Below are 23,698 nucleotides of genomic sequence, written 5' to 3' on the forward strand. Positions count from 1 at the left end.
TAAAATTGCCCACCTAAACATACAAAGCCCAGTACCATCCATCCCTTAAGAACATTTGTAACAACCTGTAAAGGTACAGCATGGAATCTTAATGTCACCTGCCATATTGTCCTGCCACGGCTTCTCTCTCTCTCTCTCCTCTCCTTCTTTCCCTTCCAGTATCCTCCCCTTCCTTTAAACTTCTCTCCCACCAATCCTTACTTCTGGTCCAATTACAGGCCTCTTTCTATCCTCTATGTGCTCCTCACATGTATTTTACAAATTCAATGGGGAGAAGTTTCTGGTGAAGTCACCTGATTCCTGAGTACAGGACTAGGCAGCTATCCCTGGGGCAGTGGAATTAGCATCAAAATACAGATATCTTAGGGCAAACCACAACAAGGCAGGAACCCTTCTGTCCCTGAATAATTATCCAGGAGACACAGGAAAGGCCAGGGCCAGCTTAACCAGGGAATTTGGCTAGCCGGCGCTGAGCTTGGGCCAGTCTTGCCAACCGCTCCTTCAGGAATCTCCTCTTCTCACTGGTGTCACTATGTTCCTTCAGGAGCCAGCTGCAGGAATCCTTGTCCTGCAGGAGCTGGAGCATGCCCTTCTGCAGCTTCTCAGCAAACATCTTCAAGATGAAATACTGGATGATCAATGGAATGTGGCTGGAGATGCGGTTGTGAGCCTCCTAGAAGAGGGAGACACAAAAGGATTGAGGGGAGGTGCAGGAAGCCTGAGCATACCATGTCATCTCTGAGTAGTGAGATGCTGGTAGGAACAGCCCTCCCTCAGACCCCTCAGTATCCTGGCAGAAGACTGAGGCAAGGGAAAGGGTAAGGTGAGGAGGTAAGGGGCAGAGACCGAAGAAAACCAGTCATGGGTGCCTTGAGTGGGAAGAAGGCCTTGGCCAAAAGAAAGAGATGATGTCTGCAGACAAGCCCTGATTCACACAGTATGACATGTAGAGACATTGAGGACATTATGCTCTGAGAAATAAAGCCAGGCAGGACGGATAAAACCTGTGCTCCCCCAATCGTTGATGTCCCTGGAGTTGTCAGTGTCCCAGAGTCAGATAGCAAACCTGATTGTCTACAGGTGCATGGCCATAGAATGCAGGCACATTGGGCTTGGTCACATGAAAAGGCTGGACTCCTAGTAGGCAGTGATCAGGTCAAAGGTCTGATGAGAAGGTCACCATGACTTCCCCTGTGTGGTGCTTCAATTTCCTGTGGCTCTGACTGAGTAGGACCTGCTCTTACTTGGGGTTCATGATGTGTGCCCCACCAAACAGGTGTCAGGACCTAACTTCTATTTGATGAGCTCATGGATTCCCAATACCGTGCTAAGGGCCCTATACTCCATAACTGGTACTCAGAATGGGGAAAACACATCTTCAGAGAAGAAAGCTGATGATCTGAGAGTCTAAGCCACACAGCCAGGGTTGCATGGACCATAAAAGGCAGATATCTATTTCTCTAAGCTACCTGTTCATTTGAATGAATTAAAACCACTTCCCAGAGGCTCACCTAGAGCTGTAGGACATACTTGTCCTGAAACCCCTTGCAGACTTCCACCCAAAACAGAGAGACACACAAAAACAAAGAGAACAAAAGGCCTAAAACCCAGTTTCCATGTGTTCACACACTTACCTGGCGGTAGGCATTCAGATGCTGGAAGATCTCATCCATGGATGAGGTCTGTACATTTTTTGACTGAGAGTATTTGGTTTTGCCATGCTTCCTCTCCTCCTCCTCCTCAGCTTCCTCCTCTCTGACCTTCTGCAAGGCTTTCCTATAAATTTGGTCCTGGCAGTAGATGATTTGTTCCATCTGGAAGTGAAGCCGGATCGACTTCTCTGCTTCTGTTTCCTGTTCTATTCTGATATCTTCAAGTTTGGACTGCAAAGAAAGAGAAAAGCAAGCCAAAAGTCATCAAGATTTGCTTACCATGGGGGTAAGAACACAGGACATTCCACAGGTCCACAAGGATCTAGTCGCTTGGCAGCAATAAAAGCAGTCAGTACCTGGAAGTAGCCCCTGTTCCCCTGCCCCCACCACCCTGCTCAACTCATCTGTGCAGAGGTACCCTGAGCTGAAGGTGGAAACCAGGGGAGGTCTGAGCTAGGTATGAATAGCCCCCTGCTAAAGGGTCAACCTTCAGTATCAACTTGAATGGATTTAAAGATTAGTTTGTTTATCGTGTGTGTGTTGTATGTGTGTGTGTGTGTGTTGTATGTGTGTGTGTGTGTGTTGTATGTGTTTGTGCACCGTATTCATGCAAGTGCCTACAAAGGCCAGAAAATGGCACTGGATCCCCTGGAACTGGAGCGACTGCATCTGGTGACTGGAAACTGAATCCAAGTCTTCTCCAAGAGCAGTAAGCATTCTTTTTTTGTTTGTTTGTTTGTTTGTTTGTTTGTTTGTTTTTTCCGGAGCTTGGGACCGAACCCAGGACCTTGCGCTTGCTAGGCAAGTGCTTTACCACTGAGCTAAATCCCCAACCCCAGCAGTAAGCATTCTTAACTACTGAATCACCTCTTCAGTTCCTTGACTGGATTATAATCACACAGGATTCTCCATTAGATAATGTCTGAGAAGGTATTTCCAGAGATGTTTAAATGAGACAGAAAACCCAGCCTAATGTGGGCAGTGCTATCCTATAGTTTGGGCTTCTGAATATCAGCATTCATCTGTTTTCTGAACAGGGAAGTGTGACCATGTGCCTCCCATTCCTACTGCTGTCTTTCTGGCCACAGCAGACCATATCCCCTCAAACAGTGAGCCCAAATGGACCCTTACTAAGTTGTCCTTATCAGGTATTTGGCCACCACAAGTAGAGAAGTGAGGGATACAGGTAGGCCAGGGCTGGGACTTCTGCGGAAACTCAGCTCTGACCCTTGCTACTCTCCTCAGCTACTGTTCTTGCTATTTCAGCAGCTTTGACATCTACAGGAAGGAGGGAAGTAGCCTCTACCAGAGAATGTGCAGATATAAGAAGGGTCACTTTAGGACAGTCATCTATGGGCATCGTGTCCTCGGCCTTACGGACAGCCATGGAGGAGCGCTTTCATTCAGCATTCTCACTGATGGAGTCTACACCAGACTGCTACTCTGGCCCCAAGAGTCCAGCAGCCCTTCCCTTACCTCTGCTTCACAGAATATCAGCTCTCCTACTAATTCAATAGGCTTTCAGAGGCCTTGATTTCTCATTTTGGGAAATACCTTTTCTAAGACACCCTGCACACATCAAAGGACACTGAAAGGCTACTGATGGTTATCTCATGCTTACCAGTGGCCACATTTCCCCACTCCTTCTCCTTCTGCCTGCTGGGGTGTCAGAGAGCATGGCTACAGGGTTATGAAATGTTGCTCCTCCCTCAGAGACTTATCAGGGAGCCTGAGTCCATTCTGTGAGTTTCATTCCTCTTCAGATCCCTGTCAGGGTGTCTGGAGCCCTGGGGCCTAACTTTCCTCAGAGAAACTGGTATAGTGTTTTCTTATAACACTAACAACTCTTCCAATAAATTTCTTACTTCCCACAATCCATCTTAATGTCCCCCTTGAGTTCCATATCTGTCACTTTTCACTCAATGTCAGGAGTGTCTTCCTAAACGTGGGCCTGTGAGCTTCCCTGACAGGGTACTCATTTGTGGATTTCAGCATTAATCTCTGAATTCTGTCTCCCTCTGTTTCCCCATCCCTTCCCCCTCCTCTCCCTATCCCTACTTTAGTCAGACAGTATCCTTAGCGTCATCATTAAAATTTAAACATGAATTTAATTAAGCATTTCCCAAGCAAGCACAGAAAAGCAGAAATAATCTTGATCTGAAACACCGACTCTTTACTGTTATATTCATTGTGCCTTAAAAATAATACATTTGGTTTTACCTTGGTAGTTCTGTGGAGATTAAAAAACTCAGAGAAATTTTTCTCAGAAACCGTTGTAAAGGCAGCCCGTACAATTTCTGATTAAAGAGAGAAAGAAGCAGTTTAATGTGGTGAGGGGTAACGTGAGTTCATGCTGTTCAGATGCAAAACCAGGGCAGAGGTGAGGGATGTGGGTGCTTTCCTTCTCTTTCCCTCCATTCTCCTTTCTTTGCCCAGGGAAGAGAGAAGCACACCCAGGCTTCACCCTCTTGCATGAAGGACTCTGACTGTGGTCTCTATAGGATTGAGCTAAGGGGCTAGGAGGTGACAGGACTCTGTTGCAGGGTTAGAATAGGTTGGATTCCTGAACACTACAGTAGTATCTGGGGTCACAGAAAACCTGCGCCCCAGCCCCTGCCTAGAACTCATGCTGAGAGACAGTTCTGAGGTGTCACCATCCCAGAAATAAAATGGCTAAGAGCAACAAAAGCATTCTTCAGTGAGGACATGTGCAACACTCACCAGTGACAATGTGCAGCATTTCCATAGCTGGTTCTTCCAGGGTTTTGATTTGTCTTCTTATGATGTTCTCAAATGTTTTGAAATTCACAAACCCTGGTAGTTCTCGGCCACGATACTGCTTTTCGAATGTGTAGACTTCTTTATATAAAGCATCAGAACCTACAATAGGAGGTATAGTTACTTGTTTATAAATCCATTTTACAGACTTTTCTAAACAAACCCATTGTAATCTTTCTGAGTTTACCAAGATAAAGTGCAGTGAATAAATATCTGCATATTGAAAGCTATTGGGGCAGGAGGGCTGGAGAGATGGCTTAGCAGTAAAGAACATTGGTTGTTCTTCCCAAGTTCCTGAGTTCAAGTCCCAGCAACAGCATGGTGGCTCACAACCATCTGTAATAGAATTTGATGCTCTCTCTTAGTGTGTCTGAAGAAATTCACAGTGTACTCATATACATAAACGAAATGAATAAATCTTTAAAAGAAAAAGGAAAAGGAAAGAAAGAAAAATATTCAGGTTCATAGATAAGAATGCAGTCTCAAGGGTACTTCTCAGTTAAGGCAAAAGGCAAGACCAGAGTCTGAGACCATGATAGAATCCAAGAGGTGGAAACCAAAGGAAAATATAGTCTCTAAAAGACCTGAGTATGTGTTTTATGAATTTTGACCAAAGAAGGGTCAGTGAACATCGCTCACTAGGCCCCATGAACCCTAGACAGCATCACAAGCTGGATGGGAGGAGAGGCACCCTTCAGGCAAAGATGACAGCTATCTGATGTCCTCAGTGTGACTTGATCCCTTGTTCATGACACAAAACACCTAGTCCCTCTCCCCTCTACTGAAAGTAGGCAGAGGACTCAGATGGTACCAGCTTTCTCTGCCATGGACTGACCATTTTTTTGTTTGGTTGTGTTTGTTATTGTTTTGTTTTTATCATTTTATATGTATGGGTTTTTTCCTGCATGTATGTCTGTGCACAGTGTGCATATGGTGCCACCACAGGCCAGAATAGAGTGTCAGATCTCCTGGGATTGGAGGTACACTTGGATGTGTGAGTCACCATGTAGGTGTTGAAGATCAAACCTAAAGAATATTTTTTAATGAAAAGGAAACTTACCTCATTAAACAAGATATTAAATATATCCAGAGAGTTGTAAGTTGAGCTCTACAGTCTTATCCTTGGTTCTGGGAAGTTTCTGTCACCCCTGGAACGGAGCCACTCTTCTTCCCAACAGTTGGTCCCTCACCTTATTCTGTCTCCACCTCTGCACCCTGTGCTCTGCCTCTGGCTACTCCATGTGTAGATTTTGAGTGTCTTTGACATGGAATTGCAGGACACAGGCCCCTGTGACAGAAGGGCTCAGTATGTTGCCTGCAAGGCTCATCAGCCAAGTAGCTTGTGGTTCTTGCTCCTTCCACACCTTTCTGTGGGTTCAAATACTCCACTGAGTGATGGTAAGAGCTGAATTGCCTTCCTCAAAATTCTTGTGCTATGGTCCTAACCAACCAGCAGCTTAGGGTGGGACTATATGCAGATGAGGTTTTTAAAGATACTAAATATAAAAGAGTCTGTTAGGGTGGTCTTTAATCCACTGTGAGTCAACCCTCACAGGGATTGACTAGAATGCATAAATACCTAGAGTAGAATACGTGTAGAAATCTGGGTAGAAATGTCAGGTCAAGGCCAAAGGACTTGTATGTTGTCTATTTCCTGTAGACTTCCTTCCAAACCTGCTAGTTGGAGTGGAAATGGCCACCATGTGTTCCCTTCTCTGAGGGGTCACTGCTGAAATCCATAGCAACTGTACCATTTCACATTCTCCATCTTTATAAACCAATTCTCTGTTTTCATCAAGCAACCTCAAGGAAGGCAAAGTCCCTTGGATTTCCTGTCAGCCATGCCAGCACTGATATATGATCAAAGAATAAATGTCTAACACTTTCCCCCTGCTTCAGATTCTGAAGATATGAAGATGGAGAGGTGGGGTACTGCTGAGGTAGAGGGCTGCATGTACTTGTATCATCTTCTCATTCCATAATGAAACACATTAAGATTCCCCAGATTGAAGGCCCTGCACATGCATCAGTTTCCTCCAGTATTAAAACTGTCCATTTTGGAGGGGTGCTCCTAAGACCCAAGATGTTAAAAGGAAGGTTGGAAAAATTAGGATGTTTCTAAGGGAAATAAAACACTACCACCACCAGGAAAGCTCTTAAAATTCAGGAAGTAAACAAATGAGTGGTTTCAGGAAGTCTCTGACATTGTTAAGATTCACTGAGCCCCTTCTCAAGTACATATATACACAAACAAAAGGGACTGTTGAAAGTCACTCTAGATGAGCTGGACTGCCTGGCAGAAGCATGGACAAGTATAGTTGCGTGGCAGAGGCTCAGACCAATTGAACTACCCAGAAAGATCACTATCCTGCAGGTTGTGCAGTGTGCAGTAGGTTTCATGGGCAATCACTCATGCTGGGGTGGGCTTTGAGGATATAGATGTCTCTGAGTCATTTCTGTGTCTGTAATCACCCATATTCCTTTATTTACCACACACCCAGAAAACCTCTATGTTTCACCAAGTTAGCTTTGGTAGTATCTGTACTTCGGTCTGTAGTTAGGTCTTTATCTGATACATTACCCAGATCATAAACAGAACTTCATTTCTAGTGTATTAGCATTGAAAAGCAAGACTTTAGGAAGTGACTAGGACATGGTTGCCCCGTCCTCAAAGAGGAGATGAGTGTTCTCAGAACAGAGGACAAGAGAAGCTGATTCTCATCTTCCTCACACAAGGACCAGGCTGGGTCACCATGGAAGTAGAGATGAAGACCGCCCTAGACACCACACCTTCTGGTGTCCTGACCTGGGACTTCTCAGCACCCAGAACTGTGAATGATGAACTTCTAGTGTCTATAACAATGGTGTGTAAGATTGTTAAGGATAGCAACACAGATTGAACAAGATACCCACTTTTTTGGAAATTCCTTTCGATCTCCTGACTCCATACGAAGAACACTTTACGGAGCTTGGTGAATAGGCGACATTCTTTCTCCCTCACAATCTCTTCCCCTTCTACTATGGCAGTGATGTCCTGGTTAAAAGCATTGATTTTCTATCAAGAATAAAAACATCAATATAAGGAGAGATCTTTCAAGCAAGGGATAAGATAGTGAAAGAACATGTGTACCCTGCAGGCAGGAGCATCATTTGATATTCGGGGGTGGGCCCAGCAGAAGAGTAGGGAGAAGGGACTTTTACAGCAAGAAATGCCTCCCTTACCCCTCTCTCTTTGAGATCCTCAGGGAGAACTCTTCTCTCAGTGTGGACAAAAGAAAAACGCCACCCAGCTCCACCCATGAACTCAACCACGGTCTCTATCTTGTCTCCCCTTTTAACACTAAATGGGCAGAATGCATCTCCATCAGCTGTGGAGACGTGGGATCTGAAGAGCGCCAGAGAGATTCCTGTGTAGAGAGTGATGTAGTCGCCATGTCTGAACACACAGACAATACTCACCTCGATCAGGAAGAAAGTTTTTTCATTCTCATCTTCTGGTATGTCTGCACCATACTTCTGCAGCTCCTCACTTGTACTCTGGTGAGTTTCCTTTATTTGATTTTCCAACAAAGGAAGAGATTTCTGAAATGGAAACAGGTGAGTGGAACATGGAAATTTAGACTGGAATGCAAACGAGGCCCCATGTCTATGCTGCACAGTCATCATGACACATGGACAACATTCTAAAGTCCTGAGGCAACTTTCCTGGTGTAGAGAAGCACTTGAGAAGCATCTTTCCACCCCTCCCAGGTTTGCCCACACCTCCATACAGTACATAATCCTGTCCACTCTACATGGTTGGTTCCTAAAAAACGAGCTACCCAGGGACACCTCCTTCTGTATTAGAGACATGTATACATGAATTCTCTATAGGAAAATGACACAAAGCACCTTCCAGTAGCTTCTAAAACAGGGGAAATTGGAACAACCCAAGACCCTAAAACTCTTCTGTTGTTTTCAACAGGTCTGACAGATGCCACGAACTCTTGTTTCCAAGCAGGATCTCTATAGCTTACACAGATGTGTGAGATGAGCTCCATGGTCAGCCTCTCTGCCAGGCAGGGCACTGTGGCCTTCCCATCCTCCAGAAGAGCTCTGAGGGAACAAGATAGAGGGTCCCATCAGACCTGGCCAGAAAATAAGTCTGCAGCCTACTGTGGGTAGTTCAGGGCAGTTTGGGTATTCTCAGTGAATGGGATACCTACTCAGGGGTGGGTTTGTAGAATGGTGTAGGGAAATCAGCTTGGATAGTTCTGCAATGATCCCCTTGGCTCATGTAATAATCAGAGTAAACTCTGCTTTCCACAAAACAACATACACAATTACAGATATGTTATCATAGCACACATATCCCTGTCCATGTGTGATAGACATGAACTCACACACACAAGTACACAACAAATCCTTCCTTCCATATGTGGTAAGTGAGTAAACGCACATATTACATGTGTCAGAGTTATCATCTACACAGATACTTTAACAACTGGCTATGAAGGTGTGTTCCTGTATTCTCAATTGTTAATTGCTGTGCTGGCAGTGCCAGGTGTTGGCAAGATATATGGTACTCTCATTTCTATAGCACACAACACCTACTTTCTAAATGGAAATGTTTGTCACTTTCTAATCTGCCCAAAGAGATGATTCTCTGAGATTATCATATTAAAAAAGCAAGCTACCATGGGGGAGGTCACATAGCGGTCAACCTGGTCAGCTACAGGCATAGAGCACAATCCTGTCTGCTGCTGATTGTCCTAGAGTGAGTAAGCTGTGGAAGCTCTCTCACTATGCTATTAACGTTTTTTGTAGGAGGAGGGAGTGAGGCTCTTAGTTTATAAAGATATGAAGGTTAGAGCTGAAGCAGAGGAAGAACAAGAGCAGTACTTGGAGGTACAGCAGAGAGAGCCATGTGCTAGAGAGACAGTGGCAGGGAAGACAGGCGGAGTCTGGATGTCTAGCTGAGGGACTGCCCGCCAAAATAGCCTAGCAGCCTTGTACTGTACAGTGTTTTGTAGTATACTGTGTCTTTATTACTAAACCTCAAGCAAGACCCCCAAAACTCCTGCAATATACATACATAATTCATACTAGTATACATACCCTTCCATATAGGCTACACATATGAGTACATGCATGCACACTCACATGCATAATACACAGAAATATACACAGTAGATACATATCCAGGTCTTTATACAAATTCACTGACATGCATTTGCATTTGTGTGATGAACAAGTAAAGTGGGGAGACTCACCCTGACCCAAGACAGGATCTACGCCATGAGCTTTTCAAGGCATGAAGCTATACTAGTCTCATGCTACCAAAATCTGTGTTCACACAGTACACTGTTATGCTTAGGATACAAGGCATAAGAACATTAGAACTCTTCCTGCCTGTGACAGCTTATTCTTATTAGGGATCAAATTTCTAACACTGATCAATTTATTTAAACAAACAACAATAATAAACATACTATGGTAGGATAGAAATAGAATTGAATGAAAACTTTAGTTTTGGGGTTTTTTTCACCCATATTCTCTCTATGCAGCCCTGGCTCTCCTAGAACTCACTATGTAGATTAGGCTGGCCACCAGCTCCTTCAGATCCACCTGTCTTTGACTTCCTAGTGCTGGGATTAAAGGCAGGTACACATTGGAAACTTTTAATGCCAGGAAAACCTGGAAAGATGTATTCCAACTTCTGAAAGAGCATGAACCTCAACCCAGGCTATTATACCCAGCAAAGCTATCTATTAAAATTGATGGAGAACTAAAAAATCCCATGATAAGAATAGATTTAGGGATTTAAGACTGGTAAAACAGTTTTACAAAGGATTCTTAACAAAAATACCTGGATCTGAAGAGAAGGATAAACATACCCAAGAATTTATGGGGAATACATAGGCAATACCACAATAGTCTATCAAAAGATGTCAAAGAACACCACAAAAGCAACAACAAAGCCAGGCACGGTAGTGCGCTCTGTGAGCCTGGTCTACATAGTGAATTCCAGGACAGCCAGAACTGTACAGCGAGACACTGTCTCTAAATGCAAAATCAAAAACAAACAAAACGATACCAATGACAGGAATTAGCACATATTAACTTTGAATATTATACAATCCATCCTTTTTTTTTTTTTCTGCCTCCAGAAAACACAGCTTACCATGAATGATAGAAAACCTCAGGTAAGGGTAGAAAAGCAAATGGATCTAGGGTACTAACAGGTAGATTCTAATATCCAATAAGCCTAAAACTAATCAAAAGAGGTAAGAATGGACCAGGCATAATGGTGCATACTTTTAATTTCATCACTAGGGATACAGAGGCATGAGGATCTCTGTGAATTTGAGGCCAGCCTGGCTAGAATGGTCTACAGAGTGAGTTCCAGGATAGCTAGGGCTATACAGAGAAACCCTGTCTCAAAAAATAAGAACTAAATTCAAGAGTGGGGAGGGACAGGAGGAGGGACACTATATACTTACCAAAGGAACAAAATACCAAAAGGACAATACAATCTTATAGACATTAAACGCGGGGTGCCTTATCTCAAAAGGAAAAAAATAGAAAGAAAAAAGACAGACAGACCCAGAAAAATCAAATGGACCTAACACACACACACACACACACACACACACACACACAATCTACTCAAACACTAAAGACTACATTCTTCTCTGTAGTCCATGGACCTTTCTTTAAAATGTATCACCCATTAGAACACAAATCAAATCTCAACAAACACAGCACGTTAAATAACATCCTTCATTCTATCAGACCACAACAGAATTAAGCTATGTATTAACAGCAACAAAAACTACAAACAATACACAAAGTCGAGGACTCTAAACAACCCACTACTGAATAATAATTGTTATTAGGAAGAAATATGGAAATTTAAAGATTTCAATAATTTGCTGGATAGATAGAGAAATAGATGATAGATCATAGATAGGTAGATAGATGAATAGATAAATGATAAATAGATGACAGATGGAATAAATAAAAATGAAAAATCTAAGAATTGAGTGGATATAAAAACAAAATATAAAACTCTATGACAGTGAAAGCAATCTTAAGAGGAATGTTTACAGCATAAGTACATAAAAATTTTGAGATATAACAAATTAATAACTTAATGATCACTTGAAAGCCTTGGAAAATCAAGGGCAAACAATGCCTCCAAACAGTGAATATGAATGTATAATTAAAATCAGGGCTGACATAGGTGAAATAAAATAGAAAAAAAATCATAAAGTTGCTTCTTTGGAAAGATAAACAAGATTGACAAACCTTGGGCTAAATCAACCAAAGTGGAGAGTTGGATGGAGGGAGGAGAGAGAGAGAGAGAGAGAGAGAGAGAGAGAGAGAGAGAGAGAGAGAGAGAGAGAGAGGAGGGAACCCAAATTAATAAAATCAGAAATGAAAAGAGAGGCATTTCAATAGATTCAGGTGGAATGCAGGAGCCCATAAGGACATTCTCTGAAAAAATAATATACACATTCATTCATTCCATGAAACTGAAAAGCCTAAAAGACATTGATAAAATCTTAGATGTATACAACATACTGAAATTAAGCCAAATTGAAATAAATAGTTTAGACAGATCCATAGCCAGGAAAGAGATGGAAGCAGAAATAAAAACTCAACTGAAAAGGGCCCAGGACCAGATGGATTCCCTGAGAATTCTACCTTCAAGAAATTCACACCACTTATGTTCAAATTTTCCATGAAAGAGAAAATGTAGACTAGGTTCCAAACTCTTCTCTATGAAGCCAGTATGATCTTGATAGCAAAACCAGGTAACACAAAACAAACCAACAAAATAGACAGTTCCAGTCCACTCTCCTGGATGAGGAACTATGCAAAAGTTTCATAAAATTATTGGCAACCAAAAAGAAACTCATACAAAAATATCATTCATCACAATCAAGTTGGTTTCTTTCCATAGATAGAAGGTCGGTTCAACGTACGTAAATGACTTAATACCATCCATCACACAATGAACTAAAAGACAAATCACAGGATCATCTCTTTAGACAAGAAAAGGATTTGACAAAAAAAAAAAAAAAAAAAAACAAAAAAAAAACCAGGTAACATCCTTTTCATGACAAAAGTCATGGAGAAGCTTGGGATGGAGAGGGCTTGACTCAACTTAATAAAGGATATTTATGAAAAACCTATAGCCAACATCACACTAAATGGAAAAAATATCAAAGAGTTCTCATTAAGATTAGGACAGCCTTTTCAAAGAGAATGCTCCTGCAGTAGGAAATTACAGAGGTCTTGTGGGAATTGAAGCCATCAGCAGCAGGTCTGTTTGGAATCTCAGTCCTTATCATCTGTGTCTGTTGCAGCCCGGCCTTTGTTATGCTGTAACTTACCGAGCTATAACCTGGCATCATTTTCTGGAGCTAGTGAACAGTCGTCCCTGCCATGAATGTCTGAACTGATATCTCTCGTAGCTGAGTCTACCTTTATGACATATCAAAGGCACTGCCAGGATCTGCGTCTCCTTCTTTTCCTCTGCTCTGCTCTTGTTGTGACTCTGGTTCGTGTACCATTTGACTGTGGCACTTTGGCAAGTCCCCTTCCCCTTTTCACAACTTACCACTCTTTAGTACAACTTTGTGCATTTTTCTTGTCTAAAGGAAGATTCTACAGTGGTTCCCAAGGTGCATTGCATCCCCAGGCTGTTGCATACACACACACACACACACACACACACACACACACACACACACACACACACACACCCCTCATGTCAGGTCTGCTCTTGACCAGCAATTTTCATTACATGGGATGGTATGGCAGAGGCACCTGAATTGAGGGTGTTCACTGAAGAAGACTTGCTCCTTCTGAAGAGCCTCAGCCAGGCTCAGCTGCTCCTGGATGTCCTGCTGACCCCTGCACTTGACTATCATGTAGCCTTTCTTCAGGTGGTACACCAGGTTCCTCACCACATCCACGACCTTGTCTTCAGTCCCTCTGTCCACCAGATCAGGCTTGGTCAAGATCCCTGAAGCACAAGCATTGAGATCAGAGAATGCACCCTGCTCCAAGATAGCAGGAAGCTCAGCTCTCACTGGCCACCAGGACCCCATCCTCGGCTGAGGCAGACATGATCTACACAAAACCCATGCTAGGTGCAAACCCACGCACAGAGACTTGGGTATGTGGCCCTGTGAATACTGTGAAGCCCCTCTATCATTTACACCCTCCTCAGCACCTCTTTATGGCCACCTTCCAAACTACAGGTACTCATTCTTCATTCTGCCATGGACTTTACCATGGCCCCCGGCCCAATGAGTCTCAGCAGATATGATTTCCTCCCTGTGCTTGTCCAACTCTGGCTCCTCTGGCCTTTTCTACCAGAGATGAGATGAGGTGGTCCCTTGCTCGGCCCTCAGTGGGATCCTAAGCTTAGTCCATCTGTAACCAGGAGATGTATCTCATTTGCACTCACACACCTTTTATATCTCCCACTCTCCTTACCTATGGTCCTATCCCCTTCAGGGTCCACCTCCTGAGCCATGCTCAGGGCCTCTGTGGTGGCAATGTCCACATTGCTGGGGACCACCACCAGGTTGATGGTCTCCTGTTTTTGGATGTATTTAGTGATAAGTCTCTTGATCTGTAAGAATGAGATAGTGACTCTTAAATATGGAGACAGGATCAAGAATGAGATGGTCTTGACCATCCACTTGCTTCAGGGTTCAGGCCCTAGCCTCCAAGGACTACACCCATTTGTCTCCCTGTTTCTATCCAACATGGAGGTCATGGTAAAGCCTGGCTATCCACTCTTACTCCCAATTCTACAACATTTCTCTTCGACAATCCCCAGCACCCCAGTAGCCCAATATGTAAGAGTAGTCTCACCTGGCGTCCTATGTCTGCAGGCTGGTTGCCTACAGCCACCCTGGTGATTCCAGGAAGGTCAATCAGAGTCAGGTCTGGGACGTGTGGGGAGCTGACATCCAGGCTAATGAGTTTATCACTGATCCCTTGGCCTTCTCCAGCAATATGGTTCTGAACTGGAAAGGAGGAAACAGATAGCCTAGTCAAGTTTAGTGGGGTAGAATAAGGAGACTACAGGGCAGATGGAGGGGATCTTATTCCGGAGAATTCTGGGAAAGCATGTCTTGGCCAGGCAGTGATGCCGCAGGATCCTGCACTGAAAAGTTGTGTTGGTCCTCAACTGGTCATATTTTGGCTTCTGGACACTTTGGGAGGTGGAACTATGCTATAGGAGGTAGGTGATTGGGAGCAGGTCCATAGGTTTTATTTCCGTGACATTCTGTTTCCTGTCTGCTACCACTTGTCTTTGTCACAATCATGTTGCTCCCAGGATCATAGGAAAAGGTGACCATGGACAAAACCCTCTGAATCCACAATACGATGTAAATCCTCCTATAAGGCATTCTGTGAGGAGCTGTGCCACAGGACAGAAAATGAATTCAAAGCCTCTTCTGTGCAGGCCTCCTGTGTGACAGTAGCTTAGAAGGGAGAAAGTCCTGACAGATAGATTCATCATTTCTCCTCTGTCTCAAGATACAGTGTTAGGAGACAGTCTGAGGGTAAGAGAGAAACAGGGTACTGACCTGTGTTGATGGCCTCTTCCACCTCTGAAGGATCAGAGAGCTCCACTTCTATGTCATCAAAGGCGACTTTACCTTTCCACTCCTCTCCCTGATTCAGTTTCTTCAATTTCAGCACCAGGGGACATCTGGTGACAATACCTAGAAGATGAGGTCCATATTAATCTAGTATTCTGCCGCACACACCAGTATGGGGCCTTAGACTAGAGATGCCCACACCTTCACAGTCTCATCTGCAGACCTGCTGGGAATAGAAACATCTGGCCTCACTCTGATGCTGTCTGTCCAGGGTGACCTCAGGCCTATATTTTAGGAAGAAGAACCCAGGTCATGGTTATGCATTTGGGGCAAAAGCTACCAACCACTTCAGGCTGACAGCTAAGGAAAGCTTAGAGCGGTTCCTCCTAGTGTGGCACTCTCAGTGCCATAGGGACTTTGGGAGAACCTTTAAAATACTTGACATGTCCTACTAGCTTACACATCCTCTTCAATCTGTCCTCCAGGCTACTTCATCATGCTTCATGTTATGATCTCCTTCCTACTCTTGTCGTGTCTATTTCTTTTCACTTTGTGTCCTTGAACCAGTTCGCTCCCTGAGTGTCCAATGACTGCCTCAGCCATAGAATTTAAACAGCAACACTAACCTGGACACCAGCCTCTTCTCTGGAAGGAGCAGTCACCTCAGAGGGAGGGATTTGGAACCTGACCCACTCAATCAGAGCTCCTGCAAGCTGCAGAGTTCAAGTGACTCTCAAAATGTACAATGGGAGTGTTTGATGGACTAAAGCTGCCCCCGTCCTCAGCACATGTGTTCCGCCTCAACACCTGGAGCGACTCTGTTGGATACAGAGCCTGGAAAGAGGAAATGTAGGCTGATGGAGAGCTTGACAAGCTGCATGGGTGGAACCCTAGTGACTGACCCTGAACCTGATGCCTTTGTGAGAAGAGAAAGAAAATCTAAGATTGCACCACAAGCTAAATGGTAAGCTCACCTTGACCTTTATTCTGCTATGCCCCAAACTGGAAGGGGACCTGTTACTACCTTTGAAGTCCCAGGGCCCACAGCCTAGCAGAGCAATAGTCACTGAGTTCTCACCACTGCCTCTGGGGAGGGCCACTCCAGACAGTGCTTCCAGCACAGAACTCTTCCCTGAACTCTGGTCCCCAATGACAGCGATGGCAGGCAGGGCCAGGTCTTGCTCCACACCCAGAGCTCGCAGGGAGTCGATGAGGTCAATGAAGGGCCGCACCTTCTCCTCATACTGACTGCAGAGGTTGTTCACGGAATCCTAAATGAGGGAAAAGGAGAGTGAGGTCATTGCTCCAAAAGAGATGTTCCAGCAAAGCCAACAGAGTTCAAGAGCAATGCATGTGTTGTTAGAATTCCCCAGACAATGAGAAATAGGTAAATATATTTGGGGAACTACAAAAATGCTGATTCTGCTGTCTTGATGATGGAAGAGACAGATCCATGTTGTGTGTGTTCCAAGCACCTAAAGTACAGCGCGCTCCTGATCACCAGTAATGGACCTGCAAGGGTGACCCCAGATTCATTATCTCCAGAGAAAAGAGAGGGAGAGGGAGAGGGAGAGAGACAGACAGACAGACATGGGTTTCCAAGGCAGAGGACCAAGGGCTTCCCCTTCCACTGGTGCTCTTACTAGGCTATTCATTGCTACCTATGAGGTTGGAGCCCAGGGTCAGTCCCTGTATAGTCTTTAGGTAGTGGCTTAGTCCCTGGAAACTCTGGTTGGTTGGCATTGTTGTTCATATGGGGTCTTGAGCCCCTTCAAGCTCTTCCAGTCCTTTCTCTGATTCCTTCAACGGGGGTCCCGTTCTCAGTTCAGTGGTTTGCTGCTGGCATTCGCCTATGTATTTGCTGTGTTCTATGCCAGTCCATCTTAACTACCAGGTTACACCTCCATTTTAAAAAAATATTTATAGGAACCTAGGCTGCTATCCCCAGCAAAAATATCATTTTTAGGGCAAGAGTGAAGCTGCTCAGAGGACTGGAAATAAATACTTTATGGCTTGGAATTAGTATGTCTTTGCCCAGTAATGTGGCCTTTACCTTATAATCTGCAAGAAGACAGGAAGGTTTTAAAAATTATTTATTCAATTATGTATTTTTTTAAAAAGTGTTAATTAAATTGCAACTCGGTTAGAAAGGAAGATGCGAGGATTTAGTTTAGTGGTAAGTGTTGGGTAGGTCACAGCACTTTGCACACATCTCCCCCATCTCTATGGCAAAGCAATTAAACTAAACAATATTAAATTAAATTAAAGTTCCTTTTATCAATAGATACCATAATTTACCTCTCTGAAACTTGGAGAAAGCACCTTGACTGAAATGTGACCATTTAGGAGTCAGATAGCCCATGTCCTATTCCGTAGCTTCCCTTTGCTTTTCTCGTGAAAATCAGGAGATGCTTATTTTAAATATCTTGATGGCTTGTATATGCTTGGCCCAGGGAGTGGTACTGTTAGAAGGTGTGGCCCTGTTGGCATGGGTGTGGTCTTGTTGAAGTGGGTGTGGCCTTGTTGTAGTAGGTGTGTCACTGTGGGTATAGGCTTCTTAAGACCCTTGTCCTAGCTGCCTAGAAGCCAGTCTTTAACTAGCAGCCTGCAGATGAAGATGTACAACTCTCACTTCCTACTGTACCACGCCTACCTGGATGATGCCATGTTCCTGCCTTGATGATAATGGACTGAACCTCTGAACCTGTAAGCCAGCTCCAATTAAATGTTGTCCCTTATAAGACTTGCCTTGGTCATGGTGTCTGTTCACAGCAATAAAACCCTAAGACACATGTCAACCCAGAAAACAATGGCAAAATACAGAGATTCCATTTATGAAAGCTCAGCAAACTCATCCCCATCACATCCACAAGGCAGGAATTGAAAAAGTCATCCTGTGTGCCAGAAGGAAAGTGACAGGAGAGACATCCAAAATCCATACAATGGACTGGGTACCACAAGTGGTGGGTGACTGGTATGACTTCACCATCCTTTGATGATAGTTGAACATTAACAGCAGCAATGCATTGTGGGCTTTCTGATGAAAGGAAAAGGAAGACCATGACAGATAGGAGGATGGAGGCATTGCAGGAAAAGGGTTCTTACACCACACAGTAAGTTGTCATTGTTTCCTTCATAGGTAGACTTATTTTATTTTCCAATGTCAACACATTAGAAATTCTTGAATACAACAACAACAGAAAAATCTACAAATGTGGGTTAGGTCCTTCTTACTTAGAAATGGTTAAAATGGCATAAGGCAGGCAAGAATTCATAAAGTCATCAGAGTTATCTGGTCTCCAAAAAAAGGAAAAAAAATATCAGCTAGGGAGCAAATGTTTGCAAAGTATATCTTCGACAGAGGATTAATCTTGGGTTTCAACCTAACACCAACAAAGGTGACTTGAAGTCTCTAGCCAGCTATGGTCTGACCCCACTGAACATACTCAGGATAGTTGCTGGGTGGCTGGGTCTGAGACCTCACTATGCATGGTGCCCAGCAGTAAGTCTGATTCCAAGCAATATTTTTTTCATGCCCCTGTATCATCCCTTCACAACAGTTGATAAAATAGAGCAGTGAGCTAAGGCACAGGTAGCCCATCCCCAGGTGAGGGAAACCACCATTGTCAGGGCTGGGACGCTACATCCACACCTCCCCTTACCCGACACTTTACCCTCTAGCAGGCCCTTCTGCCTCCTGCTCCTGGCAACCACAGACTTTCCCTTCAGTATCTTTTGCCTGCTTCTTCCTAAGTTGCTCCCCATGCTGTAGCCTCTGCTGAAGCTTTCTGCAGTCACATAGCCATTATCTTTCCAACTTTGTAGACTGTTGGAGCTTCCCTCACATGAGGAAGGAGAGGATCATGGAATGGAGATAGACTAGAGGATATATGTGAGGAGTAGTGATGGGAGGAGACTTCCTCTACACAGCTTTCTGAGAGCCATCATCCCTGCTGGGTGCAGACCTTCCAGGGTGGTTGCTTTAAGGCCACTCACATTCCTGTTGTAAACCCTTGCCCCTTGATCTGCAAAGGAAGCCTAACAAATGCATTGCTTCCCTGGTGAATGCTGGTCTAACTGCACCTTCTTTTGTCCTTGGGACCTTAGGAGGAGGGGCATACATTGTTGTCTCCCCTAGGGAAAGAATCTTAGCAACAGTACCCTACATCCCTGCCCTGCTCCCAGTTCTGCAGTGCCAGGTCTTCCAGGGCTTGTTTTGTTGCTGACAAGAGCTGTGCTCCCAAGAGGTGTTAAGAGTCTCACTTGTGCCTCCAAGAGTACACCTGTGCCTGTTAAAGCAAATGGCTCCAGCCCTAGGCTTCTTCCTCCTGCAGAGGAAGCTGTGCTGCTCCTGTGAGTCTGAAAACTCCCAGATCAGACACTCAGTACCTATCTGCCTGAGCATGTGAGTGTGAGTGGATGAGGTTAGATATGAAACATCCCCCTCGAAGACCTCCTGGTGAAGTTTGGTCCCCAGCTGCTTGTTCTTGGGAGGTGGTGGGATTGGAATAATTGGGACCAGGGTACTAACCATAGGCAGCATGGCTTTGAAATGAACCTGGTCTCCACCATTCCTCTACCTCTCCTTTCTTCCCTAGCCACTAAACATCAGCTTTGTAGAACAATGGCACCTAATGGTCATGGAATCTAATCTCTGAAACTGGAAGCCAAATAACCTTTCCTGTTTATGAATGCTCTTTTCAGGAACTTGGTGATTGACTGTGAGATTCTTATGACACTCACTCTGGGGGTAATAGCCTAGCAAGAAGGAAATTCAAACAAATTTAGGGAGAGACAGTGATCCTTGTCATTGCCTATGATGTTTGACACTGTTGTTAACACTGATTTAAATGTTGGGTTTAACTTAGACAGGCAGCCACGTGACCCAATCTCACAAACAGGGAATGACAACAAAGTTCTGAGTACCAACATCAGCTGCACTTTCTCCTCTCCACAGTCAGGTTGCTGATCCCACTGTGGAAACAGAAAACCCACTGCTAAAGGGTGGTAGACATTCCCAAGATCAGATAGCTGACTGGGCCAGACTGGGACCATGCTGATGGGTCTCCTTCCACAGACCAGGTTTGCTTCTAAGCAAAACTGGATCCCAGTTCTATGAAAAAATGGCAAGTGGCTTCTCCCAGGAGGTATTATCTCAATGAGTCCTTGCAGGGGTTTTAGCTGGAGACACAGTCATGGTATGGGCAGAGAGGACAACATAGCAGTAGACAGGGCCTTGGCAATGCCTACAAATACCACCTTTCCCAAGATGAATCCTGGACACCTTCAGTGAAAGCCATGACAAGAGGGCCACTGGTCTCTTCTTAGCCCAAGCAAAGATAAGACTAGACACACCTGCATCCTGCGGAGACCCATCTCCAGGGGTATGACATAAAGAAGCAGCCCTCAGATGGACATGGGTCATACCTTGTTGTTCTCCCCTAGGCCAGACTCTCCATCGGGCAGTGGGTCACTGGGTAAGTTGACTAAATTAGCACTTCTGTTTTCTTCTGTGCTAAGAACCATCTTTATTTCTTCTTCCAAGTGGGCACTCTGTTGGAAATGAGTATTATAAATTAGAAAGGTCTGGAAAACAACCTTTGACATCTTGGCTAAAATTTCCACCAAATATACCACCATTACTGCCTAAATTCTTTCCTGCCCATCCCATCCCAGGGGTCCTTCTGGAAAGGCAGGTGTTTGTTTCCTCTATGAGAGGGGGTCATAAAAGTGGAGTAAATCTAAAGGCACTCATGGATTCTGTTGGTCTAAAAACTACTTCAAACCCAGACCTCCTTCCTCTGCTTTGGAAAGACTACATATTAAAGGGGGCCCAGGCTCCAGAACACGCCTTTAATTCAGTTGAGCCCCCTCTATTCAGTCCATGGCTGTCATAATTATTCTCACTGCACAGTCAAGGAATATCACTGACTCCAGCCTTGTGTCCCACGACCAATGATTCCTAGTGACCAGTCAAAACAGGACTTAGGTGTCTGTTCCTTTCTGTTTCCTGTTCTGGGATCTAGACCCTGTGTTCTGTCTGCACATCACAAGCATGTACAATGCTCCTGAGTCACCTTTGACACTTGGTGGATCTTTGGAGCAGAGAAACCTGAAAGGTCACACCCTCTTCTGCACATTCATTGCCCTGCGTAGCTAGCTGTACTCTCCACCTGAGGTGACTGCATCTGCACATCCAGATCTTGATCCAGTCAAGCAGAAGCTGCTCCCAGAACCAGATCAACCCTGATTTTCAGGGGACCTGCAGGGCACCCTTGCTTCCTCTCTCCCCACTCCTAACTCTTTCCCACTGCAGATGGCATTGCACAGAGAACACCACATTTCATGCAGGCTCATGCTTTACCTGAAGGTCAGGGTCAGGCCAGACATGTAAACAGGTGTGCAGGGTCCATGCCTTCCTACGAAGTCAGGCCTGGGGTGGGTGGCTTGCTTCTACTCTACAGTACATAGTGGATTTTTGTGTGGACACTATATGTCATCTATCGGATATTCTAAATAACGATCCCTGTGGCAGGATTCTCTGTTGGGGATATATCCTCAGGCCAGTGGGAAACAGGAACAGCATGGGGTTAGAAGCCAGCTCCTTTCTCTGTCAAAACCCCTAGCCACCCCTAGACAGTACTACCATACCTGTCTAGAACAATGCTAAGATGTTAAGAGTGGGAGCCTTCCTAGGTCCATCAAGGTATTAAAGTGGACACAGAGAAGTTGAAGAACCCTTTTCTCTCCAGGATTTCTGCCCTCCATGTTCCCTGAAGTTGAGCCTTTGAGAATCAAAGATCCAAGGGACACCTGCACTCAGCAGGGGTAGGGCTTCAGCTCACACAGAGCAGGTCCTTCTTGTTTAGGGACTGGGAAGACCCTGGACAGATGCATTTCTCTATGAAGATCCTCTGTCAGCCTTTGCAGCAGCCTGCCCCTGGGTCATCTGGCTTCCTCCCACCCTTAACAAGAGACCTCCACCTGCTTTCTCACAGACTCCTGGCCCATGTAGCAGGGGATCTGGAACTTCTCATTTAGGTCTTAGCCCCAGACCCAGGAAGACCTGGCACCCCACCCTTTCCTGCTGCCTCCTGGCAGAGATGATTGCAGTTTGGGGAGCTATTTCAAACTTCCCCCAGAATCAGCAGCTGGGTGGGGTTCTGTGTCTAGCCCAGAAGCTCCACCTGTGCTCTCACTGACCCCCTTACCTTAACAGCACCAAGAAATGTCCCACAGTTCCCCCCAGGATCCACAAGGAACCCAGAAGCATCCTTGCCCTGAGCTAAGGGGTGTCCCCTAGATACTCAGCAGTCTCCTGCTTAGTGACAGAATGCTTGGCTTTCTGGCTGCAGTGTCTTTAAACAGCTGTCTCCACCCCTTCCCAGAGAGAACTGAAACAGAGAGATTGCCTGAGCTCACTGCCTTCCCATCATCACATCACACACAGTCACTGACCTCATTATTGTAACAGCACCAACAAATGCCCTGCAGTGCTCACCAATGTCTGCAAAGAACCCTTACAAGGTATCCTCTAGCCTCCCACAGAATCCAGTGCAATACTCACAGCTCCTGGGTTGGTGACTGAGTGTCCAGCTGCCAGAGCTCAGAGCTCTTTAAACAATGCTGGCGCTTCCCCTTCCTGAGGAGAATAGAAATTTAGGGAAATGACTTGAGCTTGCTGCCTAACCGCAGCCCCACCCCTACCACGCTCCCAAAGAAGTTCAGAAACGAAACAGAAATGCAGCTCAGAAATGAAACTCACCCTCAGGGGACCATGGCTTGGTCCTGAGCACTGGGAATTGATACTGTAGTCTCAACCCACCAACACAGTCTATATGGACACCAGCTCAGATGGCTGCCTGTTTTCCCTCAGGATCCTCCCAGCTCTGAGCTGCACCTTCAGCCAGACCTCCTCTCAGTTTAACACAACCTACACTAACTTTCTCTTTTCACTGGATTATTCCAGCTGCACTAGGAAGGGTCAGAGACAAATCATACCAGGAATCATTGAGGAACCCTGCCACTCCTTCTGGATCCTTTGTGATACTGGTTTAGAGGGCTGAGCACACTGCTGCGACAGGGCTGGTGAGGGTGACAGGTGCTGGCCTCCAGGGTCCTGCTGCACCTTGCCCTACTCTCCAGAGAAGAGCCTTGCTGTGCAGAGAACAGCCTCCCAGCTCAGGGAAGTAAGTGTCTCTCCTTTTCAGAGCCATGCTGGTAGCTCTCAGAAGTCCAACCAATCATGGTTCCTGGCATACAAGTTTTTTGGCCCTAGAAAGCATAGTGATGGGGAAGGCAGGGTCAGTGACCTTGCCCATATGATGTCATGCTGTGCTTTGATTTGTTTAGCTCCCTTCTGTTCTTCTCCTCCCTTTCCCTTCCTCCCTCCCTCCTTTCCCCCCTCACTCCCTCCCTTTTGCATTTCTCATGCCAGACTTAGTTTCACTTTCATTTCTCTGTTCTTAGGAAAGTAGTTCAGTGTGCACCTGCCAATTTCAGGGCTGAAGCCCATGGGAAGCTGGAGGGAAGCTGGAGTCAGTGTGTTGTACCTCAGGGGGGTCACAGTGCCTGGAGAAGGGGCAGAGGTGTTATCACTGGGGAGTGCTGAGAGGAAAAGACCTAGGAGAGGATGTGAGACAGGGGAAAGGACTG

The 23,698-nt window shown here is 45.1% G+C and overlaps 1 protein-coding gene across 1 annotated transcript; it reads right to left on the bottom strand.

Moving 5' to 3' along the window:
• Positions 1-105: 105 nt before the first annotated feature.
• LOC116898938 (interferon-induced GTP-binding protein Mx2-like) lies at positions 106-22,603 on the bottom strand. The gene is made up of 14 exons (XM_032900354.1): positions 22,356-22,603; positions 20,471-20,597; positions 16,122-16,314; positions 15,029-15,166; positions 14,307-14,461; positions 13,923-14,061; positions 13,248-13,446; positions 8,447-8,525; positions 7,890-8,012; positions 7,344-7,485; positions 4,374-4,532; positions 3,873-3,949; positions 1,635-1,883; positions 106-673 (listed from the first exon to the last, which is right to left on the bottom strand). Exons 2-14 carry the CDS (start codon positions 20,567-20,569, stop codon positions 443-445), a joined length of 1,983 nt encoding a protein of 660 aa, XP_032756245.1. The 5' UTR covers positions 20,570-20,597; positions 22,356-22,603; the 3' UTR covers positions 106-442.
• Positions 22,604-23,698: the final 1,095 nt, after the last annotated feature.

This window comes from Rattus rattus, chromosome 4, assembly GCF_011064425.1.
Source record: "Rattus rattus isolate New Zealand chromosome 4, Rrattus_CSIRO_v1, whole genome shotgun sequence".
Lineage (NCBI taxonomy): Eukaryota > Metazoa > Chordata > Mammalia > Rodentia > Muridae > Rattus > Rattus rattus.

Bases quoted from the DNA above. Each gene is read 5' to 3' on its own strand.
- LOC116898938 (XM_032900354.1), bottom strand. From the start codon at position 20,569: ATGGTTCTTAGCACAGAAGAAAACAGAAGTGCTAATTTAGTCAACTTA. The intron at 13,447-13,922 runs GTAAGGAGAGTG...CTTGTGCTTCAG, and splicing joins TGAAGGGGATAGGACCATAG to GGATCTTGACCAAGCCTGAT. The intron at 674-1,634 runs GTAAGTGTGTGA...TCCCTCTTCTAG, and splicing joins ATCTGAATGCCTACCGCCAG to GAGGCTCACAACCGCATCTC.